Below are 25,209 nucleotides of genomic sequence, written 5' to 3'. Positions count from 1 at the left end.
ACACGTTCGCTGCTAAAAATCTCTATATAGAGTTCCGTATATGTTTTAAAATATATTTTTACTTACTTTTGGCTGAAATAAGATATAAATATTTGAAAATTACGTATTAGTCAAAAAAATTATTACTCTCTACCATTTTGGGAATGTGGTAACTGTGGTTACCGCTAGCTCCTGGGGACAGTCTTCCTTGCCAGTTGGTAACTCTAGTTACTGCTCGCACTAGGGAACGCCCTTTTATGGCAGTGGGAATATTCCAAATGAATACATCATAAATAAGTAAACTGTATTTTATTCGTTTTAGACGAATGTAAACAATTTTTATACGTAAATGAATAAACCAAAACAAATGTAAAAGTTTATAAAAATGTGAAAAAGTGTACAATAATTCCCTCTAAAAAACCTATCCACAAGCAATGTGAAAAAACTAATTGGAGATTTGTCATCTGACAAAGGAACTAAAAATCTTTCCTGTCTAGTAAAGGAAATATCTTTCATTCCAATCCGGTTGTGAGCGCTCCATTGGGGTGGGTTGGTCTCGTAATCAGGATCCTCAACTTCCGTGTGTGTCTGGTACTCCATATCGTCCATGTTGTCATCTGAACTCAATACTGGCTCTGTTGTACGCCTAGAACTTAGTTATTGTACACCACTTGGTCACGGGGGAAGATCCATTATGTTATGCAATCACTTACTATTAAAAAAACTTTAAAAAATCATTAAAAATAATAAAAAAGTCTATTGTGAAAACAAAGTACATAAAAACACGGGAAAAGTACCTCCCAAGGAGCGAGAAATACGGCGTTGTGGTAGCTCGAGTGCTGGCCACACACTGACCTCATTTTGGAACAAAAACTCTGTGGTAACCATAGTTACTGCCCGCTCCTAGCGCAGTGTAGCAGTGGTAACCAGAGTTACCGCCTGCAGTGAACGTGTTAGGCTGAAAAAAGTTTTCCTGAAAATGATTTTTGGAAAAAATGAACACTTTCTGTATAATTAATAGAAATCTCTAATTAGGTGACATGAAATAATATAATTGCTTTTGTTCTCATTTTAGATCACCACCCACACTGCGTGATGGCTGTGATTTGTCACGTACCCGCTCTTTCCGAGTTGAGCCCAAGAACCAGAGAATATTCAGGGCCTCCGATCTGGTCAAAGGGAGGCTGCTAGGCCAAGGGTTCTTTGGCAAAGTGTACCAAGTAACTCACAGGGATACTGGTGAAATAATGGTCTTAAAGGAACTATACAGGGTCGAAGAAGATGCCCAGAAAAACTTTCTTAAAGAGGTTAGCTACTATTAAAATTGATTGTAAGATAATTTAGAAACACAATGAATGATTTACATTGAGGATCTTCTCAAAATTCTCTTTATTAGCTTATTAACCTAAAGATTAATATTACACTGTTAAAGATATTTTACTAACTGAAGATTAATAAAGGAGTTATGCTTCAAAATAAACATTTTCTAACAACATTCTCTATAGATTTTGCGTAGTTCCCAATGTGGTCAGCGTTATTACATAATAGTAATATGAATTTAGTTGTACTATTCCTTAAAGATTGACAATGTAATAAAAATCTAAAAATTATTTACATTTTATCCATAGTGCACACCAGAATATTTACTATAATTTAGATAAAACGAATTATGCAACAATACAGAAACTTATATTTATGGGAGGGCCCTCAAATACTAAATATTGTTTAAACTAAGAGGTAAAAAAACAATACCTGCTGATTATTTAATTTTTGAGTGTAATTTTGAAAAGAATTTGAAGAAGGTTGTAAATTAGAAACTTTTTATCTGACAAGTTAAAAACTGGGAATGCCAAGCACATGATAGACCTAATTTAATTTTAACCGTTATTATTTTGTAACTCACACTATTTTCAATTCTCCATATCTGGAGTCGTGAAGAAAAAACTTGCAAAAAACCCTGAGTTTTCTTCTCTGATGTAAATGTTATGAGCACTTCCAGGATGTTCCACCAATAAATCACTGACAAAATTGGAAGTCTTCCCTCTGATCATGAAGATCCATGATGCATGGCCATATCAGCCAATCGGAGATTTGGTCATTGTCTTTTGTTCCTGATTTGAACAACTCTGTGGACTGTGTTGTTCTCTTTGAATTGAGTTGTAAGTCAGATAGATACTGATTTGGTTCTGTACATCTGTCGGCCTACTATGTTCTTTTTACTGAATCAATAAAACATTTACCATCAATCTGCTAACATATGTGACTAGACACATGTGACTTGTGACCATGTGACAGACACACATAGACATAGAAAATACAAATTTCAAATAAAATATTATTTGAAGAACCATACTGTTTTGTTATTGTAGTTTTGTACATACAGTTTTTCATACACAAAGAATGACAAAAAACCTGTTTTAATGTCTGTTTACTGCCAAACAGATTTCGTCCGTGAATATGATGCAGCAGACCTGCGATGATGCAGGAAATAGATATAAAAAATAAGAGCTTCAAGTCAAATACTATTGTGTAATTTGTCTACAGTTTTTCATACCCAAAGTATGACGGCTATCCAGAAAGTAACAGATGTTTTTTAATAGTGCAGCAGTGGGTGGCGCTACAACCGCCATCTTGGTGTCAAAACACTCTGGCGTTCATCGAACTGTAGTCGCGCTGTCTGTATCTCTTTTACTTTTCTCACTATGATTAATTTAAATGTGCGCTGCAATTGAAAATCCTGCCACTTGTAAAGTGCATTCAGTGATAAGGTATTTGTTGGCATAAAACCATAAACCAATTGAAATCAATCGCCCACTGTGTGAAGTTTATGGAAATGGAATAATGAGTGAAAGCAGAGTAAGTCTGTGGTGGATTGACTTTAAAAATGGCTGTACCAATGTTCATGACCATAGTCGTAGCGGTCGGCTTAGCCTAGTGACCGAAGATTTGATGCTGAAAATTGATGAATAAGTTTGTGAAAATCGCTGTTTCACAATGACTGAACTCTCAGAACGTTTTCCACAAATTTCACAAAGTTTACTTCATGAAATTGTTATAGGGAAGCTTGGATATGACAAATTCTGTATTAGGTAATTTCAAAAATCCTTGTGGAAGATCATAAAAAACAAAGCCTTGCTGCATCGTTAACTTTCCGTGATGAATACGACAAACATGGTAACAAACTTCTCGATCATATAGTTACTGGTGATGAAACATGGGTGGAAAATGTCAATTGTAAAATAAAAATGCAGTTTATGGAATGGGGGCACACAAATTCTCCAAAAAAACCAATAACGTGTCTCCAAATTCTGTCATATGGCAACTATTTTTTGGGATGCTAAGGGTGTGATTCTGGTTGATTTCCTTGAACGAGGATCAACAATCAACTCAGAGAGGTACTGTGAAACATTGCAGAAGCTACGGCAAGCGATACAAAACAAGCGTAGGGGAAAATTGAGCTCAAAAATTTTGTTTTTCCAAGACAATTGACGTCCCCATACAGCCAATCTATATGACAAGTCTTGGATGATTTTAATTGGGAAGTGTTTGATCATCCGATTTATAGCCCAGATCTGGCACTAAGCGACTACCATCTCTTTCCAGCTATGAAGACTGGCAACGCAGCGCTTCAATAGTGACACTGAATTACACGCCGATGTTAATCAGTGGTTAAGATCTCAGGCGGCAGCTGAGTAGGTCAAGTATGCATTTACAAAGTTTAATTTTCCCAACTTGAGCTGTAACTTGAAACTGTAAACCAGTGCCATTTTTTAGAGTGAATAGAGCCCTTTGATTTGATGTACTACTCGACCTATGCTCTCATTTAAGATTTTCTTGATTCCTTGCAGGCCGTCCTCCTGATATAGAACAATAATAGTTACTTCAAAAAGTAAATAATGTAATAATGATCTACAAAGTGTTATTGTTTTATATGTAATGGTTCAGAAAACATTAAACCTGTACAGGACTTTATGAATACCCTGTATACTATATGTGTCATTTGTAATTTCTAATAATAATATGTTCTTAAAACTAGATCTTATGTACTACAAAAATGTATTTACATGTCGTAAAACTCGTTGGTTGATTGGGTATACACCGGAATTTGTAAAACGCATTGTGCGCCTGATAAGGTACACGTTGCTATGCATTTCCTTATTGCGTTCTTTTTGTTTACCTACCTTTATGGTTGGTTAAATTTTATACAGTGTTTAAATAAATATCTCAGACTATTGTGTATCCCATTGGGTGTACAATTGCTTAATTTTTAAGATAAATACATTTTTTATGTACCCTTTGGGGTAGAAGGAAAAACATTGAAAAAACATATTGAAATAATTTTTTGTGTAACATTGCGAAGCATACATATTTTTCTCATTATACTTAGACATTTAAGGTAAAAAAAACTATTACGGTTTTTACCATTATTAGCAAAAAATTCAATGGCAATAAGAGTCCGGATATAAGCCATTGTCAAGAACATGTTAATCTATTTCAAATTTGTTATTGCTGTTTTCTCTTAACATATCTGACAAAAGAAATTCTGCTCCTAAATAAAACTCTAGATTATGATGGAGGATTGTATCCAGTTTGTTTATTGAGGACTAAATTTTAGAAATTCCTCGAAAGCTCGCTTTAGAAAGTTAAGTTGAGTTAAACACACAATAGTTTGGCAATCAACTATTATATAAGTGGTAAATAAATTTATACAGAACACTGTTTACTTGTTTTGTAGTAAATACGGAGGAGACAACTTCTTATTTAATCCTCAAGAAACCATGTACAATAATTGTGATCTAACTCAATCTACAGTCAACACTACATGCATACACCTATTATCATCTATCATGCTTTTGTTATTTATATCCTTATCAATAAAAATATTGTTTCATAATACGGTTAACCATGTTTAGGTGGCAGTACTTAGAAGCCTTCACCATAACAACGTTCTGAGATTCATTGGTGTCTTATATAAAGACAAGAAGTTACACCTAGTGACTGAGTTTATATCTGGTGGAACTCTAAAGGACTTGATCCATGATATGGCTGAACCCCTCCCCTGGGAACAGAGGGTCAGTTTTGCCAAGGATATAGCTGCTGGCATGACCTACCTCCATTCCATGAACATCATCCACAGAGATCTCAACTCCAATAACTGTCTAGTCAGAGAAGTGAGTTTCTAGTGTTAACACTTCAAAACAACAGATTTTACTGCAAATGTTTAAGAGTATAAATTTGCTAATATCACAACGCGGAGGAATTCATCAAAAGTGTAGAAATGTTTAAATTTAAAATAATCTATACATAAGGTATAGATGCAAAGTTAGATTCACTTAGCTCTTTATTTTATTTAACCTCTAAGTAAAAAAAAAACTTTGAATCAATTAGAACAATAATCACACCTTCCTATTTAACCCATTTCACCAGGGCGGACAATATATTGTCTGTCGAAAACTACGCGTAGCTTATGGGCGGATACATTGTCTGCAGAGTTACTCACCTAACGTACAGGTGGACAATTTACTGTCCGCCGATTCCATGTTTCAAAATAAAGTATATTGGCTCAATTAATGTATATTTAATTGTGTTTATAGTATTTTGTAGTTTATTGGCGATTTAGTAATCAAGATAAATCATCTATTTAAAAGTCTTAGAGTTTGAAATACTGAGGTGTATTTAGGTGTGTACTGGGTAGGACTAGGGCAGGACGTTTTTCTTTGTTTATCAAATTTCCTTGTAAAAAGGTGAAAACTTAAATAAGGGGACCAAATGTGACAGGAGTAATAAAGAAAATCAGAAACTGTTCTCTTTGCCAAGAAGGCTGCCATCCAATTTGTTTGCCCATACATATTTGCAATTAGGGTAATTTTTTATAGATCCACTGTTATTGTAAATATATAAAACAGTGTTAGTAAAAATTTGTAAATAGATTTTGTGACTCAGTATTAGTAACATTTTGTGAAACACATTTCATAGGTTCAATGATGAGAACTCATTTTATACCGTTGATGAGTGTTTTGTATTTGTTTGTATTTTTCAGAAAATTGGCACATAACGTTTTATTATAAAATTATTATTTCTTCCCTTAGGGTATGGCGTTTTGATATGTTATAGGTAATTAAGTACAGAATTGAAATATTTTGGCTGCCATGGTAAAGTTTTTATTATTTCTTGTAGTTTTAAGCTTTAAAGTTATGTTTTAACAGAATAAAAATTTTTAACCACAAAAAACACATATTAGCAGCAAATTATATTACATTACTTTGGTAAACTTTACATTTTTCTATTTTTGTAGTTAGAGAATATAACTCTGCAAATTTTGGTATCAGAAACATTGCAATACCCTGAGTAGAAACTGGAAAAATTATTTGTTATACAAAAATATAAAAAATATAGCAATATGCATTTAGCAGTTTTATTAGACTTTCTAAAAGTGGGTGTAGCAGTTTTAAGAGACAATAATAGTTTCTTATGGTTTAAAGGATTGAATAAAATATACAATTAAAAATGTTACTACACAAAACATTAAATATTTTCTATAATAAATACATTTCAAAAATAGTTTTTCTTGTTCATTAACACTCAAGACCACACAATTTACTTTGAAACTGTGATCGTCCAAGCTGGGAAGAGTGTTTACAAACCTGATGTGAACAGTGTCTGGCTCTCCAGTGCTTTGATGTAGTCTGGAAGTGAATTTCATGTTTGATTTGTGATCACAATTAAGGAATTGGGACTTATTAAAGACTATCGTTATTACAAGGAAATTGTCTCATAAATATTACAAGAGCCATATATCTTGTATCTCTATCACTATCAATAAATTTACAACTATGAACAACATATTGTGGTAAACAATTTTTAGGAATAAAATACAATATTGAACATATGCAGTCAAAGATCTTTTAATAAATAAACATGCATGTAAGATAATCACTATGATGTTTCTATGCTTGCTTCTTGTCGATTTTAAAGGGTGGCAGTAGATTCACTAATAAATGCTGTACACCTGGTGCTCAGTAGCACCGTGGTAATAGGAATTCCAAAACAGATTGTCTGTGCTCCGTCCAAGTGAGTTGAAACAAGCTGTGTTCTTATGAAGCAGGAAATGGATAATGAAGTAATGGATAAGTAAGCAACAGTATACGAGTTGGTATCAGAAAGTCCCCGGACTGTACTTCCCTTTTTTTTGGACGCTACTGTACAAGCCAGCAAAGCACGCCAATAGCCTAGCCTCTACTGCAATAGCCGCTGAGTCATTGTGTTGAGTTTCGTTGTTGTGAGCGGTTAGGTTATTTCTACAAGTTGTGCTTTTTTGTTGTGTGTTATCATTACATAGCAATTTTTGTGATGGCTGATAAATTTGAGCAACAGGCTTGCATCAAGTTTTGCTTTAAACTTAAGAAATCGCCAACGAAAACTTTTGCAATGCTTCCAAGAAGCTTTTGAAGAATATTCACTGCAGAATACAGGTTTTTTTATGCTCAAGGTTGGTAAAACTTCAATTGAAGATGATCATCGCTCAGGACGGCCTTCCACAAGCAAAACAGATCAAGTTGTTGAAAAATCTCTGTACCTCAGTCATGAAGACCGTAAAGAGTCAGACAATAAATGATTTATGTAGTAGTGTCTGTATTAGCTATGGAAGCTGTCAAGAAAGTTTAACTGAAAATCAAGGCGTGCATCGAGTTGCTGCAAAATTTGTGCCTTGGGGTTTGACTGTCGATCAGAAATAGCGATGTGTTGATGTGTGCAGTGAATTCAAAGAGACATCTGAAAGTGACATCACATTCATATCCATAAGCATAACTGGTGATGAAAGTTGGTTTTATGGTTATGAACCAGAAACAAAACAGCAGTCATCAGTTTGGAAAAGTCCACAATTACAAAAAAAAGACAAATGAGAAGTGTAACAAAAACAATTCTCGTGGTTTTTTTACATTGAAAGGCATTGTCCATTGTGAGTTTGTGCTATCTAGTGTTACAGTGTACTCTGATTTTTATTGTGATATTTTAGGGAAAATATGCTTTGAAAAAGAACTGATTTGTGGAAAGACTAAAACTGGCTGTTGCACCATGACAACGTTTCAGCTCATGCTTCCAAGAAAACAGCACAGTTTTTGGCCAAAAACAACATGGCTACTCTTCCACATCCTGTCTATTTGCCAGATTTAGCTCCTTGTAACTTTTACTCTTCCCAAAACTGAAAATGCATATGAAAAGTCACTGTTTTGACAGTGTTGAAGACTTACAAAAAACGCAGGAAGTACTCAACAGCTTTCTGGAAAAAGCTGTTTTTTGACGTTTTCAAGTTGTGGAAAAAAACGCTTTGACTTAATTCAAATAGAGGTTATTTCGAAGAGAATAACAGCCAATAATAGCCCAGGTAAGAAAAAAAAATTAGCAGAGCTAATCCGGGAACATTCTGATACCACCTCGTACAAGTACAGAAATCTATAATCTTATATAAACATGATGGCTTCTGCATAGACTTAAAATTGGGCATGTGTTTATCTTTTATATACTTATCAAACAAAACAGTCATGATTTAAGTACATAACTTAACCCTTTTGCTCTTGTAAGGCCACTAAGTGATCTTTCGCTCAGCTCGAATGAAATCTCGGGTAGTTTTGCTATCAGCTCGCCAACTGTGTAAGGAATTTCCACTCGCCGATTTCATAACCATGTACATAATTACTTGCATTGAAATGGCAGCAATTGATTTTCGACCCTTTGAATAACTGGAATTAAGTACAACTCTTAAATACTTGCAGTGTTTGCTAGTTTTAAACTTAAAACTTATTTTGATTAGTTATTTATTATTTTGTCTTAAGTGTGCTGAGTAGTATATGGTTTAAGCTAATTTAAAAGTATTTAATTTGCAATATAAAAATACAGTTAGTCTCAATTGTGTTTTTTTTAACATCAAGGGAATAAAAGCTATTTTCATATTTTGATATTTTGCTTCACTAAGGTGAGCTGAGGGACAGGACCTGGTCATAGATTTTCTACTTGACACAGAGAACAGACATGGCTACCCATAATGGCCCTGCAAGCTGAGTGGACAATCACATAATTTTATTTCGAGTTTGAATTGTTAAAAGAGTGTTAACTTTAATTTAATGTTTATTTTTCAACGAGTTTGTAAGAATCACTCTCAAGATTATTAATGTAAATTCAAGCCTACACACTTTTTTCCCTAGTAGTAAATTAATTAATTACGCATTCAACTTATTTTACTTTAATTTATAGAGCCCTTTACAATTGTCACTTTAATAAAATCCATAACTGTGGACAACAATTTGTATAGGAACGTTAAGTATATTTATTTTTATGTTTGAATACAATAAGTGTGCATTGTTTCTTTGTTCAGGACAAGACTGTAGTAGTAGCCGATTTTGGTCTGGCCCGAATCATCTCCCAGAGCAACTCGGAACGGGGCTCAGGGATAAGTCGAATAGGGGCTCGAAGATTTGGCACAAAAACAGGTCCCAACACCCATCGCAAATGTGAGCGCAAGAAGCGCTATACAGTCGTCGGAAACCCTTATTGGATGGCCCCAGAAATGATGAAAGGCAACAAGTACGATGAGAAAGTGGATATTTTTTCTTTTGGAATTGTACTATGTGAGGTAAACAATATATTTGTTTGATGTTTTATTATAGAATAAGTTAAGTAAGTAAAAGATTATTTAATTCACAAGAAAAAAAATTGTAATTTGATGCGTAATGAAAGATTCAATTACAGAACAATTGTGCAGTAACCATCAAACTACCATATTTCTCATAATTGCTTTGATCTATGTACATTTAAAATATGAAAAAATCAATATGGGATAAAATTCTTCAACTATTTTTAACATTTAGAACTAAATTTCTGTCTCAGTCATGTTCTTTTTATTTGAAAAAAAAATCAAAATTTTTCTTACTGTAGTGAATGACTAAAAGCCAATTAGATTAAGATGTCTCCCACCATCTTAAAATATTTTTGGGTTAATCTCAACATACTCAGGTCAATGGAATGTGGAGAGTATTTGTGTCCACTATAAAACACACCAATGAAACTTTTGAGAGTGACAGTACAGCTGACACGTCTAGAGTAGCCAGAGAGCAAAAGCACACTAATGTTCATGCTGCCAACCAAGAAAATAAAATTTCCCTACTACGAGGCTTGGCTGTTACTATTTTACCATTATTTTCATTTGTAAATAATGCTCCAGATAAGAGATAGTGCCCTCTTTTTAAAACTACTTTTAAAACTTTTGGCACTCTACCACTAACATAAAATTGATGAAGTTAGCAGTAAACATTAACATACAAAAACTAAATAAAGTAACATTTTGTCTTAATCACCTTCCAGATTCCTTTTGAAAAGTGATTTCCCTCTTCAGTGCTTTGAAGAAGAATTCTATAGTCGTTTCTACATTCACCATTCTACTACCTTTACTAGGAACATCATGCTTTGTCTGAAATCGGTTGTGTCAGTTGTCTGTGATCCATGTGAAGAGACTTAAGTGGATTTTACCTTTTTTGAAAACACTTGTTCATATGTGTGTTTGTTGACTGTGTAATGCTTTAATCACTGAAAAATGCAATAAAAAATAAGCTTATTTTACAAATATATAAAAGAAAATATACAATTTGGGATGAAAACTGTGAGTTAAAATGGTAATAGAAAATCAGGGCGGTTAGTATTGCTAAAACTGATAAAATATAATCAGTGCCTCCCAGTGTCTATTCTATTTCCATTTAGCAATTAAGTGTTATTTGGTTCTTGATGTTTTATAAATCAATTAATGTCTTACATTAATGTGTAAGCTTCATATACAACAGCGTTTCTTATGTTGGTCCCCATGTTATGTCAGAGAGGGCTTCTTAGCTCTAGCTTCACCTTGTAGAATAAGACATTCTTTACTTAGCTTCACTTTTGTATATTGGAGGTAACAAATTTCTTAATTACAGTTTTCTTAATATTCTTCAATCAGCAGCACTGCCGTTGTTATGACATTCTGTATTTAACCCATTGACAAGCTATTACGAGAGTTGTTAACTGCTAATAGAGGCAGGATTGTGATCCTTTAGCGGGGTACCACAATCATGCTGTGACTAGACAATATTACCATGAAACTTGACTAAGTAGTTGTGCTGTTTGCTAGATAGCAGACAGCTAAATATTGTTTCTATAGAAAATTTTGATATTTTCTCAAAAACTTATTTTCTGGTGACATATTGTACCTATATAGGCTATATTTTATATCATATCGCCTGTTCAGTACATTTGCTTATATATGTGATATTATAATATGTATTCAGGGTGTTCACAATAGGGTGTCACAAACTTCTGTGGCTGATAATAATCATCATTATAAACATACATAGAGAAATTTCTCTTTAGCCATTAGCTGCCATTTTGTATTTTTTATTAAAACGTTATCTGAAAAACAAATTAAGCTAAAGAAGCTTTTTGTGAACATCCTTTATACAGGTATATATGCAGGGTGTTACAAACTTCTGTGGGTAATAGTACAGATCATTTCAAACAAAAAATGTCATATAAACATAGATCGAGAAATGTCTCATTTAGCCGCTAGCTGCAAAAAAGTTTTAGACCGCTGGGAGCAATAAAGATTTCATTAATTGAAAGGTATCGGCTGTTTTGCATTAGTTATAAAAAAATTACAAAATGTTAACTATTTTCAACTTTCATAACAATTCCAGTGGTACTTTTCTCAACGAAATCTGTCAATGCTTAAGCGAGCACCACTTTAATGTAATGCTTGCAGAATCCGGATTCAAAAAACATATCACAGGGGAGAGGTATCAGCTATTTGTTGCTCCCGGCTTGTGGAAGCGTATCTGTAAAGTGATCATGCTGGCTTATGCATTGACAGATTTCATTGAGAAAAGTACCATTGGAATTGTTATAAAAAGTACTGAATATTTGGTATCTTGTGCATTTCTTAAAACTATACTGGTTTTAATGTTATTTGATTTTTTAAATGTTTAAAAGGTGCTGTTTTGTTAAAACTGAAGTAAATAACACAGATAGTTTTTAAAATTTTTATCTTTTGTATAAAAAACACGTTTTGTATAAAACGCTATGACCTAATTTTGCATATTTTGTCTGATATCTTAGAAATAGGTGGTCTTATAGGTCTGGAGTGTATTTTATTTAATTTTTCAGTTCATTTTACATCAGATTCAGTAAATTTAACAACTATCTTAACGCCATAAAAACATCAGTTTCGCTTTATTTCCAATCTTTTCTAGAATCCCAATCGAGCGCACCCTTTCGCTAACCGTAGCTCTCTAACAAAGCGTTTCCGGACATATGTTTATATGAACTTTTTAAATTATTTTGATAAGAGGAAATAACCTGAGAAGTTTGTCGGGTTACTCGTGGGACACCCTGTATATACGTATAGTGCAGGACTTCTCTTACACCCTGTATGTATATATCCTTATTATTGCGCAATTTGAGTGTAAAATCTGTCAAATCATGAAAAAATAGGAATTTCTGTGTTCTAAACAGCCATAAAACAGTAGCATACGAAAGAAACTATTTTCCGTTATCCTTTTTAAATTCCAAATTATGAATTAAAAATTGATGATTATATAAAGTAACCCATTGGTCCACTAGATTATACAACCTCTGGACTGAACAATATATCAAATTAATTTAGTCAAAAATATAAATTTTGCTTAGATTTATATTATTCTAGGTAGGCAACATGTTTTATAAAAAGTTATATAGCAATTTAACATTAATTAAAAATGGCAAGTTTATGTTAATTTTGTTAAATAGATTTTTTAAAATATCTTTGGTTTCATTTTAAAATATTTCAACAGTGTTTCTGAGATATATTTCATATTGTTGGATTTGTTATTTGTGGGTTAATGTTGTGCTATTTTTATAATTAAATATAACTTTTCTAATAAAAAAATCTTTATTTTTACATTTTTCATTACCATGCTTTTATAAATGAGAAAATGTATTCTTTACTGTCAAAGGAATGTCCACAATGTATTCAGCTTAAAACATTTGCCATTTTACACTCTCACTCTTTACTTGGGTCAGCTATTACTGAACCAAGCTGTTTATTTTTGTAATTCCCCAGCTGCAGTATTGCCGATCTATAAAATCAAATTACTCTATTCCCATTATTCTATTGAGCACATATAATAAATTAAGACTGAATAGTACTGTTTAACTAGTGAGAAAATGGCAAACTACTTATTGTCGAGATGGTGTCTTAAAATTATTTTATGCTAAATAGTGCTAGTGGTGAAATAATTTCATCAAAGTAGGCCAATGGAATAATTTCTAACATAAACTAAAATAAAAATTTGTATTAAATAGAACTGAAGGTTTTATGATAACACTATTTCATTTGTAATTAGATCATTGGAAGAGTGAATGCCGATCCAGATTATCTTCCAAGATCTTCAGATTTCGGTCTGAACCAGAACGTGTTTCGAGAAAAGTTCTGCTCAACTTGTCCAGAACCATTCTACAGGATAGCATTTCTTTGTTGTGACCTTTTACCTGATCGAAGGTAATGACTTATCTGCTTAGCTCAAAAGTAGGGGAGATTGGCTGTATTTTTTTCTGATAGGACTTTATTGGGTGGGAATTATGTTTTTGTGGGGATAAAAGTGGTGAGATTTTTGTTACATTTTTAACTTATTAACACTGTTTGTTAGTTAGAAAGGAAGAGATTACAACTATTAAAAATAAATATTTGTTGTTGGAATACTAGTTTAGACTTATTAATGGTTTTTGGCAAAATATATAAGAGCAGAAGTGGGGCAGTTTAACTTGAAATGCTAGAAATAAATACCTATGTTGAAATGTTGATAATATGTCGTTCAAATAAGTGTTGAGTTAGATAATATTTTTAGGTGTTTATTTAAGTCACATTCTAGCTATTTTTTCTTTTCTTTTTTCTATTTATTTCTTTTCTCTTTTGTTTTAATTAATTTTTAACATATTCACACATTGTGTTGGGCTGTCCCTGTGGAGCATTGTTAACTTTACACGTAAAGTTTTAACTGTGATAAATCTATATATATTAGTGTTTTGTTGTACATTAAAAACAACTTAGATGAATTTATCATCATCAGAGAAAATATACATTGTCATAACGATCAGAAAACCCAAAATCGATATCCCAATGCCTAGACTAACAAAGACTGCCAAATCATATAAACTGTATTGCAGTTAAGTATCATACAGTTGTTTATTGTTGATTTATAAAAAAATTACCACTGTCTTCTAGAACAGGGATTCCCAAACTGTGGTACACGTACCAACTGGTGGTACGCGAGCCGTTGCCAGGTGGTACGTGAGCAGGACCATGCCATGTCTATCGTCTGCTAGTCTGCAAAGTGTGTGGTTTTAAGCGTGTGTCATACTGCCACATTATTCGTGTTATTTTATTCATTATTTCATAGACAGTGTTTATTATAGCAATATGGATAAGTGGTTAAGCAAGTCTTCAAATGTTAAGAAAAAGCAAAAAGTTTCATCATCACTTGAAGAAGGTAATTTTACTCCTGTACCTAGTACGTCTTCATCAAAAGATCAAAGTTCGTCTGTGTGTTCTGCGAAGCCATTAGGTAAACAAACGTGCATACAAATAAGGTGTAAATATGATATCAGCTACTTGTCTTATGGATTTACTTATAATGAGGTCCATGACAATGAAGTTAGGCCACAATGTGTAATTTGTTTGGAAACACTTTCTCACAATGCAATGAAACCATCTCTTTTAAAGCGTCATTTCCTAACAAAACATGAAAATTACAAAGATAAACCATTGGATTTTTTCAAAAATAAGGAAGCTTCATTAAAAGGCAGCAAGACAACTATTAATTCTTTTACCAGTTTGAATTTAAAAGCGGTTGAGGCTTCCTATAAAGTCAGTCAGAATTGCTCAAGAGGGCAAACCACATACCATTGGGGAAACATTAATACTGCCAGCAACTAAAGACTTTGTGTCAACCATGTTAGGCTAAACAGATTGATTCACTTTCGTTTTCTAACAATACAGTTTCAAGAAGAATAAGTGACATGGCTGCTAATGTAAAGGAAACATTACTCATGAAAATAAAAAAGCAAATATTTTGCTATTCAAATTGATGAAACAACTGACGTAACTAACATGGCTCAGCTAATATGTTATGTTAGGTACGAAGATGGAAATACTGTCAGAGAAGACATGTTATTTTGCCAAAACTTGCCTTCACACACAAATGCAGATGAAATATTTGGAAAATTAGACACATTTATTCGAGAAAACGAGTTGAACTGGGAAAAATGAGTAGGAATTTGCACAGATGGGGCAAATGCAATGGCTGGAGTTCATAAGGGAGTTGTTACTCAAGTGCAGCAAGTAAGCCCAAAGGCTAAGTTTATTCATTGTAGTCTTCACCGAGAAGCCTTGGTTACAAAGACATGTCCAGCAGAGCTGAAAAATATACAGAATGAAGCAGTAAAGACAGTAAATTTCATTAAAGCTAGAGCACCGAACTCACGCCTTTTCCATAATATATGTGATAAAATGGATTGTATTCACAAACAATTACTTCTGCACACGAAAGTAAGGTGGTTGTCGAGAGGAAGAGTGATATCTCGAGTTTTTGAACTTCGACATGAAATATTGATTTTTCTATCCGACACAGTCTTTCAGTATCGTTACCGTTTTTCAGATGAATTATGGTTGAGCCGATTGGCTTATTTGGGAGACATATTCAGTATGTTAAATGATGCTAAAAGGAAACTACAAGGAAGCTATAACACCCCATTCCTAGTTATGGACAAAATCAATAGTGTGAAACTAAAACTAAGATTTGCAAAAGGGGAAGCAAAGAAAAGCCAAGTGTCATTGTTCCCATCTTTTGAATCTTTTATTAAAGAGAACGAACTTCTCCTGAGTCAAACAATTTTGAATGACATATCAGATCATTGTAGCTCCTTCCAAGCTAGCTTTACAACATACTTTCAAGAAAATCTGAGTTCATACTCGTGGATTAAAAACCCCTTTTGCTGAAAATTTGAGAAAATTGTTCCAAACAGCTTTTCTCTGAAACTCAAAGAGGAACTTTTTGAGTTAAACTGCGATTCAGATCTCAAAGAAGTATTTAACAAAACCACTCTTATTGATTTTTGGATCAAACGACGTTCAGAGTATGGTGAAATTTCTGACAAAGCAGTTGAGTTTCTACTACCATTCCGAACTTCCTATCTATGTGAGGCGGGATTCTCACATTTGATGTACATAAAAAATAAATACAGGAACCGAATGCAAACAGTGGAATGTGATCTCAGACTCAAGTTAAGCCCAATTATGCCAGACATCAGCAGTTTAAGCCGTTCCATTCAAGCTCATCCCTCACATTGAATAACTGATGATAACTATACGAACATTTTCATTGTGTGACATCCACAATTCTGAATTTTGTAGTTTGATTATAATTAAATATATGTATTAATACAGTTTCTTGCATTTTATTATTCCAACCTAACAAGTTTTAACACAAATAACTAAAAATTAAATATATAATATTTGTATTTTAATACATTACGGATCAGTTATTCTTATTGCATTTTATCTTTGAAATTCTGATTTTATAACATACGAGTGATTATAATTGCATATAAAACGAAAATAAAAAAATACAAACTAATGATGCATGTACAGTTTAAAAATATATGTGTTATGGACCAAGGGGTACGCCATAATACATAGTACAAACTAAGTCACCAAAAAAGATTGGGAACCGCTGTTCTAGAAGTATATACATGATTTAAATGAACCAATGCGGAGGTTACATGACTTTTACTGGAACAGCACTGGTTGGCTTGTAGTGTTAGCTACATCGGAGAGAATTGCATGTACAAACATTTCCACTTGAAAGTGTATCTTCTCACTCTTACAATGATAAACTAAACTACATTTTAGAATGTTTAGGCCATAACAATCTGTGTAACTAAGTTATCGTGACCTTGTAACACAATGTAACAATGATAGATTGGTTGATAGTTTGTAATACATTTTTATAACAGTACTGTCTTTAACTCAGCTGAATATATTTTCATTAAGTAATAACTATTCACTAATGGATTTGTAACTGTAAACGGCTATGTCCCAGTACCAATTTAAGTGTGATACCCATTTGTAGAACTAGTTACATAACTTTAGCTAATGTCTTTTCATCCATCAGTGTGTAAATAGAATTCATATTTAAAACCATCAGAAGTCGTGTATAGAATATTTTGACTAAGGAATCAATACATAAAATAGCAATTTTTCACCAGTGGTCTGAAACTGTAAAATTGTGTTACAAGTGTCCATTCAACATCTCTATGCTCAATTAAAATCATTGCTAGTTTATTAACTGGCAAAAAATGTAATCCTATTAATTTCTGATGATATTGTTATTATTATACTGTAACAACATTAACAAGAAATTATTTTAAATTTCAGGCCACCCTTTGAAGTGATGGAGGTGTGGCTGGAAGGACTCGCAATGCATATATCTGTTGGGAAAACTTTGCCTCAAGATTTGGAGTTTGATATTTATCATTATACAGGTTTGAGTATTTGAAAACTAGTACATATTGTGGGTAATTTGTTGGCCGTATATAATAAACCTTTAATTCTTTGTTTAACATATGAGTTGCCACAATGCTTAAAAATGCATGTGTTAGTGGTAGATTGCCAATTTTTTTAAAGGTAAATTCTAATAAATGTGGGTGGATTTTCTCTTTACTGGACATTATAAATAACAATTTTATGGTTATCTATTGATTACGTTTATAAGGCATTATGTACAACTGGTTACTGTTGAACACAACAAAATACAAGATGAAATGAGTTGATGCTAAATTTAGAGAATTTAATTTTCTCTATTAGTAACAAGAAAATTGACATCCTTCTACTCTCTGGATACTACAAATGCATCAGCTTTTTTGTCTTGTACTATTTACCGTCGAGAAAGTTGTTTTATTCATTATTAATGCTTTGTTGGTGCCATTTTTACTGAAGAGGTTCACAAATTCTTCTTATGTTTAAGTCTGCTATGTAACCTTAAGCTGTTCACATGTAGTGTTCCAATGTTCAATAAAAATATAAGTGATAATATGCATAGATTTGGATTCGATTGAATAATTCATAATCTATCATGCTAATGCAAGTTGTGCTATAAGAGAGTATCTGAAGGACGCAACATGGTAACAAAAAGGTGCAAGTGTTCTAAAGAACATTTTTAACCTAAACTTGCTTCAAAGACGTCTCAAGAAATATATGATAACTTTTTTTGCAATTAAATTAATTTTTAATACTACAGTACCTTTCATACTAGAATGAAAGTAACACATTTTTAATGTAACATAAAACACCATATTTAATTGTAAAATATGTATTTTCATACATTCTAACTACGAGTATAGACCCAAAACACATAGATGTTAATATCTACTGAAAAATCCTATAAGGTAAAGTTAGTAAAAATGTCCAATCTTTCAATCTTAAATGCCCAGCTTAAAATTTATATGAACATAAGAAACATTTGTGTACCTTTTTATATTTCAAATAGTTTCATTTATATGTTCAGCATATCTATATATTTCCTTAGTAACAGATCTGAAAAAATGAGAATCTTCTAATCATTTCTTTTATAACGTGTAATGTTAATCCTGATAACGAACTGTTTTAAATCCAAATATATTTTCTATTTGTAAGTAAAAAACACAGCCATACAAATGTAAAGCTTTTTATAATTTTATTTGAACTGAATGTCGTAAATTCTCTAAATAATATTAATTTATTTACACTAAAGTTATTTCTTCAAAACCACCTAGGATTATTTTTAGTTCTGAAAATTTACAAATGTTGAAAGCGTGCTAGTCTGTATGGATTTGTTGAAAAATAAAAATCATGGAAACAGTTGGAAAACAACATGTATGCTGTATATGTAAGATGATATAGTCAAGGTTTTAGTTGCAATATAAATATTAAAACTTATCTAATGAAAGAAACTATTGATTGTAGTAAAAGTAACATGATACATCAAGTGAAACCTGTTACTCCCTTTGGATTAGAATAGCAATTCTTAATTTCAGTACTGCCCATCAAACAATGTTAAAACTATTTGTGTATATATAAAGAGCCCCTATTGTCCTGACGGAGGAGCAAGTACTTTTTGTAATTTAATCTGTATTGAAATTAAATTAGGCTATGCCATTAATATATATATATTTATATGTACACACACATGTATCATGTGTCATGTTTTCTTGATTCTATATACACAAGGCATATAACACTTATGGAGATTTAATCAAGGGAAAGAGATTTAATAAGAGTGACCTGCAACTGACATTCATCCCTTTTCCTAAGCTCACCTTTAGTAGTATGTTGAGATATAAGAAATAAAATATGTTTTCATTTGGTAGGTTGTGCCTTTTATTAGTTATCAGTTAAATGTGAAGTTCAGTACAGTTCTAAAATCACAGTTTTTGTGTTGGTTGTAGGACGTAGTGGGAGCTCATCAGAGTCGACCACGCCCGAGGTAGCCACACCTGAAGTCTTACGAACATCTAGTCCAGTCCTAACTTCGATCCATGAGAAGAAATCGTCTAGTCCAGAGTGCCACTTTAAGACTGTTGAGACAACGGCACTCTAAAATGCTCAATGTTGATATGGTATATTAAGATAGGTTATAACAGGGCAAATAAGACTTGAACAAGATAATTTGTTTTGAAGACGCTGTTGCGAATATGTTTTTCGCTAACTAAACAATGTGCATTATTAGTTATTGTATAGTTGAAAAAATGTAGTTAACAACCTGATGAGGTGTGTAATCTCATACTGAATCTCATGTAAAAAAACAAGTGCTTGTAAGTTTTATACAAACTTTCTTGTTGTAAGGTCTTATTTCTCATAAAGCTAAATATTGTAATATTTCTGTAAAACTTTATACTGTTAATAATATTAACAAATACCATGTGTATTTTATCAAGTAGTTTTAGTAGTATTTCTTTAATTAGGCAATTTACTAATAAATACAATTTTTATATCTAATTTGTATGTCTGAATACCCAGGAATAGAAAAAGGATGTTAAATTTGTTATGAAACAGTTATCAAAGTCAGCACTTATTTACAGTAAACTTTACTAATCCAGACTCACTAATTAAGAATCAGAAATACTGTTAGTTGGAAATTATCTTAAACAGATCATAACAAAAGTATGGATAAATTAAAGTACTGTGTTGATACAGTGATCCATAAAACATTTCTGAGATAAACTAAAAAAGAAATGAGATAAGGCAGTTGAAACTCACCTTGTTTAGTAAAATAATAAATCCCAAACATTATAATATCTGCACGCATACAATTGGATTCAATACTCAAGTAAATTATAATTTATTCAAGTATATGCATTTTTAAAACAGCTTCAAATATACGTACAATCAAATATACATACATTGTGCCAAAAGATTACAAATACAATGAGGACTAATATTAAAACTACTGGTATATTAAAACTATTTAAAATTAATCTGTTTTAATCATCATCCTTAAAATCTTGTAGTGTTGTATGGATTTCACAGCATATATGCTATTTCAAAACTTAAACATTATGGATGAAAGTAATTAATCACCACAAAGTGTTTACTCAAATAGTGTTGACTTATGAAATGTCCTATGTTTGTGTTACGCAGATATGTTTCTTCTCTGTAGATTCAAGGATTAAAAACTGTATCATAATTTTATGGATGCACTTAACATTTCTTTACAATAAATTTTCATAATTCTATTATTTATGTGAATTTAGATACTGTTTCAATATTTTTCTAATATTCTACCGTTGACACATTTGGTGAATGATCTAAAAATAAAGTAATTGAACAGTTTTATTTTATTTCCTACATGGCTAGTTTTATTGGTTCTGTAAATTCAGAACTTCTAGTAAGGACAGTGTTTTAAAATTAATAAGTCTTTCAGTTGCATTTATGTTGTTCTATTGTTGATTAATAGTAAGCATTTCTTGTGTATAGCACATTCCACTATCTCTCGCATGACATGTTGCTTTTCATTTTGTTCGTAGGTAGAAACTTTTAGTAAAATGCCTTTTTACTATCCATGCTGAAATATCATGTTGTAGTCTATTACATTGAGACCTGTGTTGCCTCTTCAATATCTTAACAACAAGCAGATCATTATCATCTGTCAAATCCCATGGTTATTAATTTTTTGTAGCCTTATGTAAGTCTGTAATCATGAAACAGTTATTTCTAAATATCTGAATTTTAATATGAAGAAAGTGTATGAATATTTTCTAAAGTAAACCATTTTAATACTTGACTTATAATTCATAATTTAATAATATGATAGTAGTTCAGATTAAAATAAATTATATGAAATTTATAATTAATTACCAATGTGGTTTTAATTTTTGTTGGTAACTTTGATATTTAAATGATGTACCGTATATATAGTATATAAATTGTGATTGAAACATAAAAGGTAAGTATGTCCTTACTGGTGTTGCAATTTGGTGGTGATTTGAGGTAATAAGGCGTGTTGCTTCTCCTCACGGATATCGGAAGCGGGTGGATGAGGCATAATGAGTCACCCCTATATTGTTTTAGAGATGGAGATGCTGCCAGAAGCAGTGCAATAGAAGGGCAGCAATTTAAATTAGGACAAAACTTCACTTAATTTCTGTACAGAAATAACAAGTTGTTACATCAGCTCAGAAGGGAGTGATGACAAATGAAATTAATACAATAAATTATAGTGCAATATATTTAATGATCAACAATCATACCCCATATTAAAGCGTCTGTGAAACATGACATTAAACAACTAAAAAAATGTCTAAAATTTAAATCAAATTGTACGTAGTCCTAAATGAATTAATTCTATAAACTTTTATTTGATCAAATATCCTTAAGGATGGCTTTCTGTCCTTAGTATCGTGATATTCTATTATTACCATTGTGGCGAAATTTTAAATATAGATTCTACATAATTTTATTTACTTTTTAGTTACTCCTGATTGAAAATAACCACAGCATGCCAAACGAAGTGAAACAGATAGAACAGTGATCCTTATTAATATTAATGAAAATACAAAAAACTAAAAATGTAGTGGAAATGTGAAGTAGATGGATACTTCTACCTGAACTGGATGAACTGGAACCATGAGGAACACAAACTGTTAATGCACAATGAGCGGCAAAAAGCCTAATTAATTTATTATATATATATATATATATATATATATATATATATATATATATATATATATATATATTTATTATCTTGTTACCTACACTCACCAGCAGATTGGACACTAGTAAGAACAGTTTTACCTTTTACAATTTTTCAGTTACAATTTTATATTGTATACATGTTATAATTAAGCGCAAAAACAACTTCAGTTTCCCAGTGTAACTGAGAGAACACATATGATTAATGTTTGGATATAAAATTGTTGTGTTTGTAAGTTTTACCTAAAACCAAATGAAATGCTTTATGTTCATTTTAATGTAACAGGAGAAAATCCTGTGGTTGTGTGATGCTCTCTTAACCCTTCCCGCGCTACGGCAATTTGGGACGCACCATACCCAAACGCTACATATACCTCAAAAATTTTTTTTCCATAAAGTCAACGCTAATGTTGTATTTGAGTTTGTTACCATATAAAAAGACTTTTGGGAACGAAAAAAGTATAATTTTTTTTAATACGTTTATTTAAATTATAAAACAATATAAATACACCAAATTTAACGAAATGTTGAACGAAATTTTACTATCGTGTATAATGTTATATTATAGTATATTATATGTATAGTATGTATATTATACAATTAAAATAAAACATTAATGGGTATAAAAAGATATAAAATTAGCCATCACGGTGTTCAAGATAACGTCAACGTGTGGTACGTCTTGAAACACGTATCCGGGTGCAGGTTCGGCCGGGCGGTGCATGTCTCGCACACGTAAATGGTCTCCTTGCGTAAACCGTTGCGTGTACACACAACACATCTTCCCAATATGTCAAAAACCAATTTAACAACGTAAACACAACAGTTCCACTCTCAGTCCGCGAACGAACTAAACCGGCGAGTTAGTTCGTCAGTAGCGCTTGTGTCTGGCAAAACAGGCAGTGGCATGGGTAGTGCGCTGCCATTTTGCAGCTTGGAGAAAAACCGGGAGGCGGGGACAACTATTACTGTGCTTTTCTATTGAGGGATAAATACTCCATCAGTTTCTGCACTCCACCGGCAAAACTGGGAACTACTTACTCCCAATAATAACCTCAATGTTTAAAAGCGAATATATTTGTCAACAGCGTTTTGAGCAAAGTAAATATTGGCGGTTATATTTGTCAACAGCGCGCGAAGGGTTAATTTCATAGAAATACGAGTAATTATTTCAGTCATTGTGAAATTATTTCTTTCAGTTAGCTTAAAGAATATACTTCTTCTGCATTTATCTCTCGTTATTTATAAATCAGTACTGATATTATTAAACTACTATGAGAACAAAATACCAGTAAATATTAAAACTAAGATAATAATTGTTGTAGTATGTTATGTTGTTTTAACATTGTACTGTAAGATGTTGATTATTAACCCAACTAGTGCACTAGATGATTAAGATTTTGTAGTTTCTCTCAAGGCTTTACTAATAGTATCTCAAGCAAGGCATTATCTACCATGGTTTGAGTGGGTTTTCACTTGGAGTTTTATAGGTTAAAGTAGCTAAGGACGTACAACCTAATTTAAATAAAAAAATAACCAACTGAAAAGAAATTTGAAGCCAGTTTTTACTTTTTGTACAAAGAATATCCGGGAAGTAACTGCTGTTTATGCATAGCACATTAAGTTTGTGGGGGTGACACTGCTATGTCGACATCATTGTGTTCAATGGTTCATTACGCTTCTAACTATGAAAGATGAAGCATCGTAAATTTGTGCGTTGTCTAGTTTTTAATTCAAAATACGAGTGCTGTGATAGAAGATCCTATGAAGAGCCTTCATAATTTCAAAACTTTTCGATCATTTTGCTGAAATTTCTATTTTTACACAAGACAGTGACAGAAAAACTAGGCTGCCACGGCTCTTAGTGGGTTTCACCTGTTCTTGAACATTTAGCGATGGCTTGCATCTCGGTGGTTGAAGAGCTTCTCAAAAAGCTTTTAGGTTATTTCAAAGACCGTTCAAAGTTATGACAAGTACTTGAATCTGTGCTTGGTGACTATGTAGAAAAATATAGCAGAGTTGTAGTTTTCAGATGTATGTAATAAAGTTGTATCTTCACTGGTTTACTTTGTATTTCAAAACTGAGGTTATTTTCTGGATAATCCTTGTATATGGTCAGTGGCTTGTAGGAGGTGCAGGGAAATAGTATATAATAATAAACTTGTCTGGTTTTTCAATTTCAAATAGCTTTATTTATAAAAATGTGCATGTGTATAAAATGCACATGTACATGTGTAACATTACTGTAATTTATAATTACTAATATGATTTCCAAAAGTAGTGCTTACTTGCTACGTAGTCATTTTACAAAATGCATCTACGTATTAAAACTCATTGATAAGAGTATAATATTCGTTTAATGACATAGCCCTTTAACATGTTCCTAAATTTATTAATATTGTTGTTCTTTTTATTATATCTGGCAGTGATCTAAAAGATTTTTCCCCTGTAAAAGTTTTTTGCCAAACTTTAGATTATGATGTGTGGTATGACGTAATTCTTATTTTTTGTGGAAACGTTCATCTGATTCTGTGGGATTTGTATTAATAAATAAAATTTCAAAATAGATAATTGTGTATTGCATTGTCAATAAAAACATGTTAGAATTTCAATATCCTTGAAATATTCTGTAGCTGACTATTTCTATTTTAATTTATTAATAACTCATACAGCTCTCTTTTCTTGTTTAAGTATAAGGTCAAGATTTTGAAATAAGAGCCGCAAGTACTATAGGAAATTGAGAATGAATATAAAAAATAAAGTATATTGTAATGTTTCACCATTACAAAAATTGACATTCTATGAAGTGCATACATTCCTGAACTTATTTTAGATACTAACTTGCTAACATGATCATTCCAAGTTAAATGTTGATTTGTATATAAGCCAAGAAAGTTTGTGATATTTTGTATCTTAATCTGTTTACTACCAAATATATATTGGGGTGT

The 25,209-nt window shown here is 32.1% G+C and overlaps 1 protein-coding gene across 2 annotated transcripts in view; it reads left to right on the top strand.

Annotated features, from left to right (window-relative positions):
• LOC124369046 (LIM domain kinase 1) overlaps window positions 1-20,065 on the top strand; it is a 98,129-nt gene extending 78,064 nt beyond the window's left edge. For both annotated transcript variants that reach the window (XM_046826742.1, XM_046826741.1), the window contains 6 exons: window positions 1,055-1,286; window positions 4,893-5,150; window positions 9,353-9,610; window positions 13,380-13,534; window positions 17,468-17,574; window positions 19,516-20,065. In XM_046826742.1, coding sequence (XP_046682698.1) covers window positions 1,055-1,286; window positions 4,893-5,150; window positions 9,353-9,610; window positions 13,380-13,534; window positions 17,468-17,574; window positions 19,516-19,667 — 1,162 coding nt within the window. In that variant the 3' untranslated portion in view covers window positions 19,668-20,065. The remainder of the gene's footprint in view (window positions 1-1,054; window positions 1,287-4,892; window positions 5,151-9,352; window positions 9,611-13,379; window positions 13,535-17,467; window positions 17,575-19,515) is intronic.
• The last annotated feature ends 5,144 nt before the right edge of the window (window positions 20,066-25,209 follow it).

This window comes from Homalodisca vitripennis, chromosome X (genome assembly GCF_021130785.1).
Source record: "Homalodisca vitripennis isolate AUS2020 chromosome X, UT_GWSS_2.1, whole genome shotgun sequence".
In the NCBI taxonomy this organism is placed as follows: domain Eukaryota; kingdom Metazoa; phylum Arthropoda; class Insecta; order Hemiptera; family Cicadellidae; genus Homalodisca; species Homalodisca vitripennis.
The sequence above is the reverse complement of the archived record's forward strand: the minus strand, read 5'-3'. Positions and strand labels throughout refer to the sequence as shown.